This window comes from Ambystoma mexicanum, chromosome 5q (genome assembly GCF_040938575.1).
Source record: "Ambystoma mexicanum isolate Mex_15411 chromosome 5q, UKY_AmexF1_1, whole genome shotgun sequence".
NCBI classification, from domain to species: Eukaryota; Metazoa; Chordata; class Amphibia; order Caudata; family Ambystomatidae; genus Ambystoma; species Ambystoma mexicanum.
Genome location: NC_090933.1, coordinates 1,336,668,551 through 1,336,686,449, shown reverse-complemented (window position 1 = coordinate 1,336,686,449; position 17,899 = coordinate 1,336,668,551). Strand labels below are relative to the sequence as shown.

Genomic DNA, 17,899 nt, shown 5'->3' with positions numbered 1-17,899 from the left:
TTCTGGAGGTGGGCCAGACTGATGCTATGCTCACTTCTGGAGCTAGTGCGCCCTAGTGCCGGTACATTGTGCTGTAACGCAGTCTTCTCGTCTTTAGACGCTGTTCCATTGGGGGACCTCCAGACTGGCTTTAAGTCTCCTTCTCTGATCCAAAATCCAGTGTGGGGGGGTTACCGCAGCCCAGCGATGGCTAGGATTTGCACCACTCAAACTGGTAAAGGCCGTCCTATTCAGGGACAGCCACATTTGCCCAGGGAGGCATGTGTATTGGGCTCAGGCGGCCCCAGCTTAACCTGCTAAAAGTTCTTGCCCTTGTCTGAGAGGGCAGGAAAACTGTCTAAATGCAAGATGGCCAAAGGAAAGCACATAAACCGCACACAACAGCCATTCTGAGTAGATGGTACTCAAAATGACATTGTGCTATTAAAGAAAGTGCATGGGAGGGTACCGGAAAAATATAAAAAATGGTCCATTGCCAACAGCCCGTCCTAGACACATCATAAAGACTAAAAAGTTCCCAGACAAAAGGGGCACAGGAATAGGATACCAAGCACCCCTTCAGCGCTCCACTGTATGTTGGTGTGTGGTACAGTAAAAACAGGAATGAGGTAAACACTTCCGCTGCACTGGTAGCCGTAAGTGCTGGCCAGTGCCCCCAACAAGTAGAGCAGGTACGTGGAGGGAAAAGGTTTACTTACCTCCAGCATTAGGCAGGGTCCAGAACAGAAAAGATACTGGGGCTCCATTGAAATCTATGGTGATCAAATGGAAACAGATAGTTCTTCCCTAAGAACTCCAATTTACAGAGAAGCCAAACCGCTCCAACCACAACTGTGGAGACTTGGTGCAGCATAAAAGTCAGGTAAATAAACTGGCCCTGCGCAAGGAGGGTTCAGCCGACGGATACAGGATGAGACTTGAATCCGGAGTGTGCTTCTGCAGAATGGACTTGGGAACACACTGTGCCAGATTCCCTTGGCAGAGCACCCGCAGAGAAGAAAAGCCCTACAGAGAAGAGTTGCAGTAACGACCATAAGAGTGTGGATACAGCAAATCACCTGGGAATGTAGACTAGATGGGACCCCAAACTAAAACACCGTAGTTCCTTCAGTGGAAAAGGATATCCGATCCTGCTAGTTCTGCCTCTATGTGGACATTGGTCGAACAGATGAAAGTTCTATCGATGGTGTAATCTGGGGATGGTGGGGGTAGAGGGGGTTTAAACCCATCCTTCAGAGTTCACAGGAGCATCTGATAAATGGGTGGACATTGATAGGCTGCCCACCATCACCACATTTTCCAACATCACCACCAGCATTTGGAGGTTGCAACCTTGTCAATTTCAATTGCAATGAGATGGCGATTCACCACGCTGTGATACCTCAGGGTCTGGGGCGTGTAAAAAAATGCAATAAAACATTCACACATGCTCTTACCTCAATGCAAATTCGAACTTTAGGCTTTCCCACTTCTCCATCAACCACCGAAAGAGGCCAGAGGCCGGGAGCTTCTCTCCAACAATCCTGCTCCAACCTCGCACAGCACTAAAAGTACAAATCAAATAACGGTCAATGTGCTCCCAGAAATCCCCCAAATTGACAACCAACATCATTCAGTGCAGGAGGTGTAGATTGCCAGGCAAACATTAACTTTACACGAGTGCAGTCCACTGTCCCACGCCGATGGTGGCAGATACCACTACACCCTTGCGCAGTGTAAAATGCCCCGGATGGACACTGGAGCACACCACACCCATGTTCATGGACTTCCACTGGCTCCACCTGCACGCCTCCAAACCAGTGAAGCCATTGGCAATCCTCTTCAAAGCCCTACACAAAGGCCAAGCTGAGTACCTGCAGGGGAGTCCTCACCACTCAAACCGCACCACTTGTACCTCAAATATAATGATTCTCGAACCCCACAGCATACAAATACCTGATGCATGACTTCTCAAGCTAAGCTCTGTGATGTCAGCCTTCCTAACACACATTCAGGAAAGAACTGAAAATCCTCCACTGCCTCCGACTACTGAACCACCTTCCAAGGAGCATTAGATCTCTCAAACCTTCCCCTCCTTTGTCATCTCAAATAGTCATAGTTCTGGATATAAGCCACCTATCTTGTGCCATTTAAAGCACCCACATAGGGACAGGTGTGTGATACATGAATGGCTCCAATAAACAGGGGATTCTAGAGCACCTGGTGCCACACCTACCAAGCATTGCACACCACTTTTGCACTCCCAGTTCTCTCAGCCAATTAGTTTTTTTCTTTTTTCAGAACCACAACTGGTGTAGGGTTCTGGGAAGGCAACCTTACTGTACCTGAAAAAGTGGCAGCACATTTTTTGGAAATGTGTGGTCCGGATTTATTTTTGTTGAGTGAGCTTTTTTTAAGCTCATTCCATTAACTCACTTGATTTTGGGGGCACTGGATAGTTGTGAAGGCACTCTTCCCTCCCTTGCAGACACTAGTGCAGGGAAACGCATCCCATCCTTACTTCTTGAAAGCCTGAGGGGGCACTGGATAGTTGTGAAGGCACTCTTCCCTCCCTTGCAGACACTGTGCAGGGAAACGCGTCCCATCCTTACTTCTTGAAAGCCTGAGGGGGCACTGGATAGTTGTGAAGGCACTCTTCCCTCCCTTGCAGACACTAGTGCAGGGAAACGCGTCCCATCCTTACTTCTTGAAAGCCTGAGGGGGCACTGGATAGTTGTGAAGGCACTCTTCCCTCCCTTGCAGACACTAGTGCAGGGAAACACGTCCCATCCTTACTTCTTGAAAGCCTGAGGGGGCACTGGATAGTTGTGAAGGCACTCTTCCCTCCCTTGCAGACACTAGTGCAGGGAAACGCGTCCCATCCTTACTTCTTGAAAGCCTGAGGGGGCACTGGATAGTTGTGAAGGCACTCTTCCCTCCCTTGCAGACACTAGTGCAGGGAAACACATCCCATCCTTACTTCTTGAAAGCCTGAGGGGGCACTGGATAGTTGTGAAGGCACTCTTCCCTCCTTTGCAGACACTAGTGCAGGGATACGCGTCCCATCCTTACTTCTTGAAAGCCTGAGGGGGCACTGGATAGTTGTAAAGGCACTCTTCCCTCCCTTGCAGACACTAGTGCAGGGAACACGTCCCCTCCTTACTTCTTGAAAGCCTGAAGGGGCACTGGATAGTTGTGAAGGCACTCTTCTCTCCCTTGCAGACACTAGTGCAGGGAAACGCGTCCCATCCTTACTTCTTGAAAGCCTGAGGGTGCACTGGATAGTTGTGAAGGCACTCTTCCCTCCCTTGCAGACACTAGTGCAGGGAAACGCGTCCCATCCTTACTTCTTGAAAGCCTGAGGGGGCACTGGATAGTTGTAAAGGCACTCTTCCCTCCCTTGCAGACACTAGTGCAGGGAACACGTCCCATCCTTACTTCTTGAAAGCCTGAGGGGGCACTGGATAGTAGTGAAGGCACTCTTCCCTCCCTTGCAGACACTAGTGCAGGGAAACGCGTCCCATCCTTACTTCTCGAAAAGCCTGAGGGGGCACTGGATAGTTGTGAAGGCACTCTTCCCTCCCTTGCAGACACTAGTGCAGGGAAACGCGTCCCATCCTTACTTCTTGAAAGCCTGAGGGGTCACTGGATAGTTGTGAAGGCACTCTTTCCTCCCTTGCAGACACTAGTGCAGGGAAACACGTGCCATCCTTACTTCTTGAAAGCCTGAGATGCAACATGGAGGAATCCGGACCCAATTGTCAAATGTGAACTTTGCACTTTCCACCCCAGGGCCCTCAACACCACACTCAAGAGTGATAGCAGTCATCCTGAACAACCCTGATTAACGTGGAGTAGGCGGTCCTTTTCTGTGATTGGAGGAGCCAGGTTGGATACACTTTTTTGGGTCTCCAGTGTTGGAAACGGAGGGGGTGATGGGAGGTATTTAGCTCCTGCTGGCAGCCTAGTCAGGTCTGGTTAGCTTGACACCAGCAGCTACCAGGAGCCATGTTTGGCCTCCCAGGCCAACTAATGCTGAACAAACACACCTCTGCGTTTGGAACCATCTATAAATAAACATTAGGACACATCTAACACACCATTTAAAGCATAATGGGCCGTAAATAATGAACAAAAAGATATGTTTGTATATGTGGAAGTTAGATTTTCAGAACGCTGCACTAGCTCTTAGACACCCAGTCCTAGCTCCTGGTCACTCGTTAATGCTGGATACTCAGGAGCTGCGTTTAGCTCCTGCTTATCCAATCTTAATATCTTAATCTCCCCATCTCCCCCAGTTCTTCATTGGATCCAATACGGGGTAAAGTCCTTCCCTGAAGCTACCCTTGCTTTCCCCTTTTGGTGGAACTTGGGTGTAGGAATCCTGGGATTCACAGGAGAATGTGCAGGTACTGTCTCACTACACAACCCCACTTGACTATTCCATTGAGCCCTTTCGGTTCCTGAGGGAGAACTTGGTAAGATGCCCCCGATGGACTCCAAGTGCCTGAACTTGGCTACTTGCCTTGGATGCTTGTTTAACATTTGGTCATAATATAGGGTTGTACTGCTCAAGTTCATTTACATATTGGTGTGCCCTGTCATTTTAGAACAATGATCTACTCTAACATCCCCTTATCTCGCTTTATATAAAGAAACAGCTATTAAGCAACACATTGTGCGGTAGGTGACCCAATTGGACACTGATGTTGCAACTGTGTATCTGTATACGACGGGCATTGCTTGCCCAGCAACAGTCTTTCTGGGTCTTCTATCTGCTTAGTATTACATGCTTTGCACACTGCCATGTAGTGGCTGGTCTGGTGTGTTACACTTTGTGTTTCTCAAAATCAAAAAGAGGTGTTCCTGCCACATGATCCTTACTCTAGTACCGGTACCCATGCTACTTAAAGCACCAATGTCTTCAGATGACATATCACATAAGAGACTGTTTCAACATACATGTTGGGAGGCTGGGTGGGCGCCCGTTGTTCGAACCAAACACAAGCCACAGAAAGAATTCCTGGGTAAGTAATGCTGTCCTTCGGAGGCTTGCGAATGTGCTTCCATGCACACTTTTTGCATACCCTGGCTAGCAGTACCTGAAAAGGATGGTGGGTGTATTTGTTGCTTCTTTCTCAAGTTCAAACGCTTTGAGTGATAAGGTTGCAAGCCAAACTATAACTGCAAGAGGCACCCAGTGGCAACAACAAGGGGATCCACTGCAATAATACAGCGCCTTGCTTGCCGCGTTCACGTTGAGTACTGCGTTGCAGAACTTTAGGCAGTGGCAAATGCATGTATTGGGTACAGTACATCGTCTAAGAAAACTCAAAACGGTAATGGTCCCACTTCCGGATACTACAGTCCTTAACAGCCGGAGGACATTTGATTGGTTCCAGTGCTGAGGTGCATATCCGAGAATGATCAGCATGTATTTTTATTTTATTTTTTACATTTGTTTATAACTCAGCACATCGGAGAACATGTACATTAACATTTGATTGGAACCCCTTAGAATGAACCGTAGGATGACCCCCCCCCCACCACCTCCCCTCATGTTCATGTGCCCGGCTGGGTCTCATCTTTCAGTCCCATTCGTCGGGCCCGGCTCTACGTCTTCGCCGGTTGAGTGGAGGGCGAGGCTTGTGGGTCAGGGCTGGATAGTTCTGGTCATAGTCATCGGCATGTATTTATAATCCTCCCAAACATAACGCCCATACAGATCTCAAGCAAGCCCTGAAGAAGGCTGAAGCATGTATTTATAATCCTCCCAAACATAACGCCCATACAGATCTCAAGCAAGCCCCGAAGAAGGCTGAAGCATGTATTTATAATCCTCCCAAACATAACGCCCATACAGCTCTCAAGCAAGCCCTGAAGAAGGCTGAAGCATGTATTTATAATCCTCCCAAACATAACGCCCATACAGATCTCAAGCAAGCCCTGAAGAAGGCTGAAGCATGTATTTATAATCCTCCCAAACATAACGCCCATACAGATCTCAAGCAAGCCCTGAAGAAGGCTGAAGCATGTATTTATAATCCTCCCAAACATAACGCCCATACAGATCTCAAGCAAGCCCCGAAGAAGGCTGAAGCATGTATTTATAATCCTCCCAACCATAACGCCCATACAGATCTCAAGCAAGCCCCGAAGAAGGCTGAAGCATGTATTTATAATCCTCCCAAACATAACGCCCATACAGATCTCAAGCAAGCCCTGAAGAAGGCTGAAGCATGTATTTATAATCCTCCCAACCATAACGCCCATACAGCTCTCAAGCAAGCCCTAAAGAAGGCTGAAGCATGTATTTATAATCCTCCCAAACATAACGCCCATACAGATCTCAAGCAAGCCCTGAAGAAGGCTGAAGCATGTATTTATAATCCTCCCAAACATAACGCCCATACAGATCTCAAGCAAGCCCTGAAGAAGGCTGAAGCATGTATTTATAATCCTCCCAAACATAACGCCCATACAGCTCTCAAGCAAGCCCTAAAGAAGGCTGAAGCATGTATTTATAATCCTCCCAAACATAACGCCCATACAGATCTCAAGCAAGCCCTGAAGAAGGCTGAAGCATGTATTTATAATCCTCCCAAACATAACGCCCATACAGATCTCAAGCAAGCCCTGAAGAAGGCTGAAGCATGTATTTATAATCCTCCCAAACATAACGCCCATACAGCTCTCAAGCAAGCCCTGAAGAAGGCTGAAGCATGTATTTATAATCCTCCCAAACATAACGCCCATACAGATCTCAAGCAAGCCCTGAAGAAGGCTGAAGCATGTATTTATAATCCTCCCAAACATAACGCCCATACAGCTCTCAAGCAAGCCCTAAAGAAGGCTGAAGCATGTATTTATAATCCTCCCAAACATAACGCCCATCCAGCTCTCAAGCAAGCCCTGAAGAAGGCTGAAGCATGTATTTATAATCCTCCCAAACATAACGCCCATACAGATCTCAAGCAAGCCCTGAAGAAGGCTGAAGCATGTATTTATAATCCTCCCAAACATAACGCCCATACAGATCTCAAGCAAGCCCTGAAGAAGGCTGAAGCATGTATTTATAATCCTCCCAAACATAACGCCCATACAGCTCTCAAGCAAGCCCTGAAGAAGGCTGAAGCATGTATTTATAATCCTCCCAAACATAACGCCCATACAGATCTCAAGCAAGCCCTGAAGAAGGCTGAAGCATGTATTTATAATCCTCCCAAACATAACGCCCATACAGATCTCAAGCAAGCCCTGAAGAAGGCTGAAGCATGTATTTATAATCCTCCCAACCATAACGCCCATACAGATCTCAAGCAAGCCCTGAAGAAGGCTGAAGCATGTATTTATAATCCTCCCAACCATAACGCCCATACAGATCTCAAGCAAGCCCTGAAGAAGGCTGAAGCATGTATTTATAATCCTCCCAAACATAACGCCCATACAGATCTCAAGCAAGCCCTGAAGAAGGCTGAAGCATGTATTTATAATCCTCCCAAACATAACGCCCATACAGATCTCAAGCAAGCCCTGAAGAAGGCTGAAGCATGTATTTATAATCCTCCCAAACATAACGCCCATACAGATCTCAAGCAAGCCCTGAAGAAGGCTGAAGCATGTATTTATAATCCTCCCAAACATAACGCCCATACAGATCTCAAGCAAGCCCTGAAGAAGGCTGAAGCATGTATTTATAATCCTCCCAAACATAACGCCCATACAGATCTCAAGCAAGCCCTGAAGAAGGCTGAAGCATGTATTTATAATCCTCCCAAACATAACGCCCATACAGATCTCAAGCAAGCCCTGAAGAAGGCTGAAGCATGTATTTATAATCCTTCCAAACATAACGCCCATACAGATCTCAAGCAAGCCCTGAAAAAGGCTGAAGCATGTATTTATAATCCTCCCAAACATAACGCCCATACAGCTCTCAAGCAAGCCCTGAAGAAGGCTGAAGCATGTATTTATAATCCTCCCAAACATAACGCCCATACAGATCTCAAGCAAGCCCTGAAGAAGGCTGAAGCATGTATTTATAATCCTCCCAAACATAACGCCCATACAGATCTCAAGCAAGCCCTGAAGAAGGCTGAAGCATGTATTTATAATCCTCCCAAACATAACGCCCATACAGCTCTCAAGCAAGCCCTAAAGAAGGCTGAAGTATGTATTTATAATCCTCCCAAACATAACGCCCATACAGATCTCAAGCAAGCCCTGAAGAAGGCTGAAGCATGTATTTATAATCCTCCCAAACATAACGCCCATACAGATCTCAAGCAAGCCCTGAAGAAGGCTGAAGCATGTATTTATAATCCTCCCAAACATAACGCCCATACAGCTCTCAAGCAAGCCCTAAAGAAGGCTGAAGCATGTATTTATAATCCTCCCAAACATAACGCCCATACAGATCTCAAGCAAGCCCTGAAGAAGGCTGAAGCATGTATTTATAATCCTCCCAAACATAACGCCCATACAGCTCTCAAGCAAGCCCTGAAGAAGGCTGAAGCATGTATTTATAATCCTCCCAAACATAACGCCCATACAGCTCTCAAGCAAGCCCTAAAGAAGGCTGAAGCATGTATTTATAATCCTCCCAAACATAACGCCCATACAGATCTCAAGCAAGCCCTGAAGAAGGCTGAAGCATGTATTTATAATCCTCCCAAACATAACGCCCATACAGATCTCAAGCAAGCCCTGAAGAAGGCTGAAGCATGTATTTATAATCCTCCCAAACATAACGCCCATACAGCTCAAGCAAGCCCTGAAGAAGGCTGAAGCATGTATTTATAATCCTCCCAAACATAACGCCCATACAGATCTCAAGCAAGCCCTGAAGAAGGCTGAAGCATGTATTTATAATCCTCCCAAACATAACGCCCATACAGCTCTCAAGCAAGCCCTAAAGAAGGCTGAAGCATGTATTTATAATCCTCCCAAACATAACGCCCATACAGCTCTCAAGCAAGCCCTGAAGAAGGCTGAAGCATGTATTTATAATCCTCCCAAACATAACGCCCATACAGATCTCAAGCAAGCCCTGAAGAAGGCTGAAGCATGTATTTATAATCCTCCCAAACATAACGCCCATACAGATCTCAAGCAAGCCCTGAAGAAGGCTGAAGCATGTATTTATAATCCTCCCAAACATAACGCCCATACAGCTCTCAAGCAAGCCCTGAAGAAGGCTGAAGCATGTATTTATAATCCTCCCAAACATAACGCCCATACAGATCTCAAGCAAGCCCTGAAGAAGGCTGAAGCATGTATTTATAATCCTCCCAAACATAACGCCCATACAGATCTCAAGCAAGCCCTGAAGAAGGCTGAAGCATGTATTTATAATCCTCCCAACCATAACGCCCATACAGATCTCAAGCAAGCCCTGAAGAAGGCTGAAGCATGTATTTATAATCCTCCCAACCATAACGCCCATACAGATCTCAAGCAAGCCCTGAAGAAGGCTGAAGCATGTATTTATAATCCTCCCAAACATAACGCCCATACAGATCTCAAGCAAGCCCTGAAGAAGGCTGAAGCATGTATTTATAATCCTCCCAAACATAACGCCCATACAGATCTCAAGCAAGCCCTGAAGAAGGCTGAAGCATGTATTTATAATCCTCCCAAACATAACGCCCATACAGATCTCAAGCAAGCCCTGAAGAAGGCTGAAGCATGTATTTATAATCCTCCCAAACATAACGCCCATACAGATCTCAAGCAAGCCCTGAAGAAGGCTGAAGCATGTATTTATAATCCTCCCAAACATAACGCCCATACAGATCTCAAGCAAGCCCTGAAGAAGGCTGAAGCATGTATTTATAATCCTCCCAAACATAACGCCCATACAGATCTCAAGCAAGCCCTGAAGAAGGCTGAAGCATGTATTTATAATCCTCCCAAACATAACGCCCATACAGATCTCAAGCAAGCCCTGAAAAAGGCTGAAGCATGTATTTATAATCCTCCCAAACATAACGCCCATACAGCTCTCAAGCAAGCCCTGAAGAAGGCTGAAGCATGTATTTATAATCCTCCCAAACATAACGCCCATACAGATCTCAAGCAAGCCCTGAAGAAGGCTGAAGCATGTATTTATAATCCTCCCAAACATAACGCCCATACAGATCTCAAGCAAGCCCTGAAGAAGGCTGAAGCATGTATTTATAATCCTCCCAAACATAACGCCCATACAGCTCTCAAGCAAGCCCTAAAGAAGGCTGAAGTATGTATTTATAATCCTCCCAAACATAACGCCCATACAGATCTCAAGCAAGCCCTGAAGAAGGCTGAAGCATGTATTTATAATCCTCCCAAACATAACGCCCATACAGATCTCAAGCAAGCCCTGAAGAAGGCTGAAGCATGTATTTATAATCCTCCCAAACATAACGCCCATACAGCTCTCAAGCAAGCCCTAAAGAAGACTGAAGCATGTATTTATAATCCTCCCAAACATAACGCCCATACAGATCTCAAGCAAGCCCTGAAGAAGGCTGAAGCATGTATTTATAATCCTCCCAAACATAACGCCCATACAGATCTCAAGCAAGCCCTGAAGAAGGCTGAAGCATGTATTTATAATCCTCCCAAACATAACGCCCATACAGCTCTCAAGCAAGCCCTGAAGAAGGCTGAAGCCGTAAACTATTGGCACACACAGCAAACCTTATCTTGGCGTTTGGTTTACATAAAAATAAATATAAAATGCTTGATCACCCCTTTTTCAAAACACGACTAAAGTATAACTGTCACTGAGTATTGAGATACACTGCAGACTGTTTATACTTAAATCTGACGCTGCTCTGATTTACATAGATCATTCATAATTTTTTTTGTCCCCTCCCCCTCAAGTTTTATTTATCATTTTCTCAATTAATACCACAATTCACAGCAAGCTTCCCCATTTCCAGTAGGAACAACATGTCTCAGGATTATCCTATTAGCTCGAAGGGCCAAAGAATCTGGGGCTTGGGGGTACGATGTTCCTGGGATCCCAAGAACTGGATTATAGGATGCCAGGCTGCATAAAAAGTTTGATATGAGTCAGTGAGAATAGCAGTTACTTTCTCCAGGGCCACTGGCATCCACACCTTGACCCATTGCAGTGCAACTATCGGCCTTCAGGTAGCATCCAAGAAGTAGCTAGTGTTAGCCTTGCTGCCAACAGGAGCTGTTGTATCACCCGTGCTGTCTGGTCTCTCAGTGGGTACCCAGCCTCATCATCTGAGTCCCCCAAAACAATTACTCTTGGGCCAAAAGGGTGAGCAGCCTCTTTGAGATCTCTTATATGCGAGAGGATCTCCGTCAAATATATTTGCGATCCAGGACATGACCAATGTAAGTGTCCCAACGTTCCTCTCTCCCCACACCTATCCGAGAACTCTGGGTTAATTCATGCAACCTGCTCAGCGACATGTACCCCCTGCATAAGATTTTATACCCACACTCCTTCAATTCCTGTACATTGAGATCGCTTGTGCATTCTCTCCCAGATATGTGACCAGGATACAGGCTGGCTGTCACTGCCCAGTTCAGCCTCCCACTGCAGCACATAAGGTAGTTTGTCTTAATCCTCAGATGGGGGAAGCAATCAGTAGCAAGAGGCTGTACCCTTTGAGGCAAGATCCTCTGACAATGAAGTTCAATATCTTTAGGTTCCCCCCCCCCCCCTACATCTGACGTCCCCATTTGTGATCCAGTGGCGGAGTTCACTGTATCAGAACCTTTCCCCTTCTTCGACATCAAATTTAACCTTAATGATAATAATGATAATGATGTGTTATTTATATAGCGCCTTTATCCAAAGTGCTTCACAGAGCACATATTTACATACAATATCACCCAACCAAAATTGGTACTCATTTATCGACCTTGGAAGGATGAAAGGCTGAGTTGGCCTTGCCGGGTTCCGAACCTGCGACCTGCAGATCACGCTCAGATCGTAGCAGCGAGCGCTCAACCCACTGAGCTATCTTACCGGCTGCATGCTTCAAAAGAGAACGGATCCGGACCTGCATACATGTGGCCCAGTCTAAGTTTTCCAGAGGTCTCCCAAGCTGCAAAGGGTCACCCCCCCCACTCCAGGACTTAATTCAGGGTTTTTGAGCACCAGGGTCTGTGGGCCCAATCCCGCCGGAATTCCCAGCATTCGACTTCCCCATGTCCCAGTACCCAAAGGATGCATTGGTGATATTTAAGAGCGTGCCTCTACAATCCCGAACTTTAGGCGTGAGAAATGGGATACTGGCCAGAGATAGATGTTCCCTCCTGTTTCAAGTCTACCCACTTCTTCCCACCTCCCCCTCCAGTCCAATAAAGAGACAATCTGAGCCACTACAAGGTATCTTAAGCGAGGGGATCCCCAGTCCTCCCAGCCAAGGTGATCACATCAGTACCATCCTACACACTCGGGGTCCTGACTCCCCCCCCCTACGCCCTCCCAAATGAACATAAACATTCTGAAGCTGGGAAATGGGCTTTGCTGGAATCTTCACCGGCAGGTCGTGAAACGCGTATAACAATCTAGGGAATGAGCGACATCTTGACCACCGCCGCCACCCTCAACAGCCAAGAAATCTGTTGGTGTGCCCATCTTCCAAGGTCCTCCTCACATTCCCTAAAAAGGCTTGGGAAGTTTGCCTTATATAACGTGCCAGTCCTAGATGTAAAGTAAGCTCCCAGATATTTATCTTGTCCGACACCCAATTAAGACGAAGGGAAGGAGTCTCATCTGGCTCGCCAATACTCATTCCCACCGATTTCCGTAGTTGATAGAGAAACCGGAGTAGGCGCCAAAGTGGTCGTTCACCTCCAGGGCTCGAGGGACGGACCATGCGGAGCAGTTAGGAATAATGAGATACTGTTGTCTTCATACAGCCCGATCTTATGTGGAATGGCCCCAATAGTAATTCCCGGGATGCCACGGTCTTCTCTTATTAAGTGGGCCAAGGGCTCAATAGCTAAAGCAAATAATATTGTGGACAGAGACAGCCATGTCTAGTGCCCCATCTGATATTAAATTGGGCCGTGTGGATCTTATTTACCTATATCCGTGTGGACGGAGCCACAAGGTTGGCAAAAGCCAACCTATAGAAATGCAGATCAAAGCCACAAGCAACCAAAACCTCCTGCTACCAGGCCATGCCAGGCTATCAAAAGCCTTATTTGCACCCAAGGACAGCACCACCGCTTTCTGCCAAGTGAGAGGCCCCACTTAGATCAAATGCTGTTGTGCCCTTTATGAAGCCTGTCTGATCTTCAACAACTAATTATGGTAAAATCCCAGGGAGCCTGTTAGCCAAAACATTCGTAAATATCTTGGATTCTCCCATCGTTCTTAAGACCCGCCCACTCACCCGAAAGGAAATAAACAGCTTCACCAGCGGGGGGACTAATTTGGCACGAAAGGATTTGTAAAAGGGATTGGGAAAGCCATACGGTCGCGGAGCTTTATTACACAGGAGATTTCTAATAACTGCATCTATGTCCATGGTGGAACTCGGGCTTTCGAGCCTAAGCCTATCTGCTTCTGATATTTTAGGGAGCTGATGTGGACCAAAAGGATACCAGACTGTCCCTGATTTAGAGCCATCTCCCCCCCAGAAATTAGGTGTAATATGATTCTATTATTTGTGCTTTGCCTAGTTCATCCCAACAAAGACACCTCTTGGTTCGGCAGGGCTCAGATTCTATAGCAATATTTTGCGTGTTTCAATTTGGCCACCAGGGTTTTATTCGCTTTATCCCCTCTAGTATAGTCCTATTGCTTGGTATGCAAGAGGGACTGTGCATCGGCACCCACCTGGAGCGCTTCCAACTTATCTTGCGTCACTCTGAGTGCCCTAAGCGATCTTATTTTGTTCCTCTGTTTATGGTCCCTTTCCTTGGTCTTAAGTTCGGCCTCCAGCATCTCTCGTACCCGGGCTTTAGCACGGGTCAAGGCTGCAGTCCCCCCCCCCATATCAACCCACCCACCCCCAAAACATTGTTTTCCCTATGTTCCAAGCCAGCCCTAGGTCCAGTTCCCGTCGATCATTTTCCCTAAAATAGTTTTCCAATTATTGTGATTGTAGTGTTACAGGCGAGATGCGCTCGTGCCCCAAAATCAGTCCAGAGAAATAAATAGTTGTAATCTGTATATTTTGTAAGTAGAAGTGATGTTGATGTTTATTCTACAGAATGTCAGCCGACACGTATTTCGACACTCGTCGTTTTCAAGGCAGTCGTCTTCAGTTAAATTCCCAATGGTAAATTGTGGTTGGTTTGCATCACAAGGAATCAAACATAGAATACGTTCACAAAATATGGCAGTTCCTGTATGCGCATATAAGCTGCTTAAATGAGTTGCAAAATGAAGAATCTTATGTGGCGTTTGCCAGAAGAAGGAAGTCTGGGATATGCATCCGACTCCGATGGTGGAAAAAAACGATCTGAGGGACCTCGACGCGTGAAGGACCCTAGGTACAGTGGGCGTCACACTAGGGATACTATTACTGGCACGCCCTGTCGACGTCCCTTTTTAAGTTTTGAAAACAAATAATGTAATACTCCACGGTTACCACTAGATGTCGGCATATGCATGGCATGTGATCTAAGCAGATTCACAGGTATATATATCACTAAAATAAAATTGAAAAAGTTATTTTCTACTCAAGTACATGAGACTCGAAAGTTACCTCAGGAACTTAACTCCACTCCCAATATTCTGAGTGTGAAGGATCTAACAATAACAGGCAATCTCTCTACACTAGCAGAGACACAACCAGTAGACTTTGTTACCACCATTGATGACCAATTTATCCAAGAACATTTAGGAATCTGCCCTGATTTAACTACAGAAATTGGCCTAAAAATCAAGTCTACATTCAATCCTGCGATTGCAGAGATATGTTTGAGGAATGTGTTCTTAATGATCTCAGGACTTTAGCATCCAAAACTACAAGTAATAAATCCAACCTAACATCCCTACAAAGAGCTGCGATTTTATCTTTAAAAACTGATGAAACAATAGTAATCAGACTGGTAGACAAGGGAGGAGGAGTAGTTGTCTGGTCAAAGAAAAAACTATATGGAAAAGGCATACAGACAGCTACAAGATGAACAATCCTAGTAGGTCATAGGAATTGAACATTTGAAAAAGATCAATGATGAATTGGATACAATGTTGTTGTATTACAAATATAAAAACCTTATAGAACCAGAAGAAGTATTGTTTGTGATGAAAGACTTTCCTACTACTCCTATACTGTACATTTTACCCAAAATCCACAAAGATGTAAATACAACCTCTGGGAGGCCTACAGTTTAGTCTAGAAATTTGCTGTTGGAAAACATCTCCAAATATCTTGACGTTTTTCTATAACCTTTTGTAAAAGATCTAAATTCATACATCAAAGACACCACTGATTTACTGGCCAGAATACAGGACATACAATGGGAAACAACATACTGGCTAGTATCATTAGATGTTGTGTCTTTATATACATCTATTTTACATGAGTTTGGATTAGAGGCATGTCAATTTCTTTTTAACACAAGGTCTGTGAGTTTCAAACAACACAATGATATGATTATGGTTTTGTTACAATTCTGCTTGGAACATAATGTATTTCTATTTGATAACAAACTATACAGACAAAAGAATGGCACTGCCATGGGTTCTTGTATAGCCCCCACATACTCAAATCTTTATGTGGGGTGGTGGGAGCAGACTATAGCCTGGGCACAGCAGAATGATACATTTGTTAACCAGGTTTACTGCTGGTACATGCTTACTGATGATTTATTCCTGGTGTGGAATGGCAGTCAGGAGAGTCTATTGGAATGTGTGGAAAAATATCAATGATGTGAATTTGAAATTGACTTGTGTATGTAGTAAGGAAAAATTGGTCTTCTTGGATGTAGAACTCTATGTGAGGGAAAACAAAATAGAAAGTAAATTACATAGAAAACAAGTAGCATCCGATGCAATACTTCATGGCACAAGTCACCATCCTGGGAAACTGAAATCTAGCATCCCATTTGGTGAAATGATCAGGGCCAAACGTAATTGCTCAGTCCCACAAGAATTTGAAAATGAAGCCGAGTTAATTGGAGCTCGGTTCTTGGAAATAGGTTACAAGAAAAAAATACATAATTGAGGCATACACGCAGACATCTAAAAGGCATAGAAAAGATCTTTTGAAGGTGAAAATGCAGCAAAAAAAAATAAATCAAGAGAGTGAACCCATTAGATTTATAAGCAAATTCAGTAACCAGACCCCACTTATCAGACAAATACTCAACAAACATTGGCCTTTTTTATGTACAGACAGCACAATAAGCGAGTCCATTGGTGAGAGACTATTGATGACCTTTGGTAAGGCAAAATCTTTGAAAGACCTGTTATCATCTTGTATGGTGGCCGAGGAGAGGATGACAGAAAATTGGTTTGGGAAATCTAAACAACCACTAGATTTCTTTCAATGAAATAATTGCAAAATGTGTCAATTTACAGAATAAACGAATACCTTGCGTTATGGACACAATTTGGATAAGATTTGGAAAATAAAACAAAGAATTAATTGCCTTACACAGTTTGTAGTCTATGCCATAATTTGTCCATGTAAACTTTTATATACAGGCTCCACTATCTGTCAATTGAAATTGAGGATTCTACAACATTATAGGGCCATACTCAATCAAGATGTAACCCACCCATTGGCAGTACATTTTGCAGACAAACATTCTAGTGATGTTTCACAAATGAACTTTCTGGCACTAGCTCAGGTACCTTTCCATCGGGGAAGGGGGAACAGAGAACGTACTTTGAGAAAACTTGAATCTAAACTGATCATCACGTTTAATACTAAGAAACCCCATGCAATAATGCAGGAGAGGAACTTGCAGTACATTTGTCAGGTGATTGAATGTAATGTTTTGAGTTTATTTCAGCATTTGTTTACATCATTGGAACTTGCGCTAGCACTCTATTTCTGAGAGTTTGTTATTAAGTATATTGCTCCAGTCACTGTTGCTATTGCAATGTAATGTGTCTTTATCATGAATTGCACGTTAGATTGGTCCTCATATGCATTGGCACCTTAGTTAAAGATGCATCTCATAGATAATGATAATAATGATGTGTTATTTATATAGCGCCTTAATTAAAAGCGCTTTACAGAGCACATATTTACATACAATATCACCCAACCAAAATTGGTACTCATTTATCGACCTCGGAAGGATGAAAGGTTGAGTTGGCCTTGCCGGGATTCGAACCTGCGACCTGCAGATCACGCTCAACTCGCTGAGCTATCTTACCGGCTTACCTGCCGATTGTTGTCAAAGGATTGGGAATATTTGAATCATTTGAGGATGCACTTGCATTTTTTCAAGTGATACCAAACATCCTAAAACTGCAATTACAATAGTGAATGTGAATTCTGTTTTGATATTGGTTTTAATATGCATTGACACTTTAAATAGAATTATACTTAAACTTGCATTTGCACTTTTTCGCGAGCCGTTTACTATGGTCCATGTACTTGAGACTATGGTACAACTCAGTCTAGTAGAAATAACTGTCATGATGCATGTCCCAAGTCTTCAGGGTCTAACCCAAGTTGCAGGCTTCCTTTGGGGCTTTAAAGACCACAAAACGTTATCAGAGGCTCTCCTGGAGCCAGTCCTGGCGCCTTTGGCACCAGGCTCATACTATTTGACCACATGGAATGAGGTTTCAGTGAACATGGAGGCACACATAGCCCAGTCCTGAAGAACTGAGCTATGCAGTCTAGTTTCTAGGGTGTGGCTGGGCTTGGAACTACTTTACCTGGGACTACTATACCTGGGCTTTATAGACCACACCCAGAGAGCAGAACACACTTTGCGTTATTCTGCACTCCTGCAGCGTAACACTCACCGT

The 17,899-nt window shown here is 44.9% G+C and overlaps 1 protein-coding gene across 2 annotated transcripts in view; it reads right to left on the bottom strand.

Annotated features, from left to right (window-relative positions):
• ADCK5 (aarF domain containing kinase 5) overlaps window positions 1-17,899 on the bottom strand; it is a 925,852-nt gene that overhangs the window by 42,853 nt on the left and 865,100 nt on the right. For both annotated transcript variants that reach the window (XM_069621949.1, XM_069621948.1), the window contains exon 15: window positions 1,437-1,544. In XM_069621949.1, coding sequence (XP_069478050.1) covers window positions 1,437-1,544 — 108 coding nt within the window. The remainder of the gene's footprint in view (window positions 1-1,436; window positions 1,545-17,899) is intronic.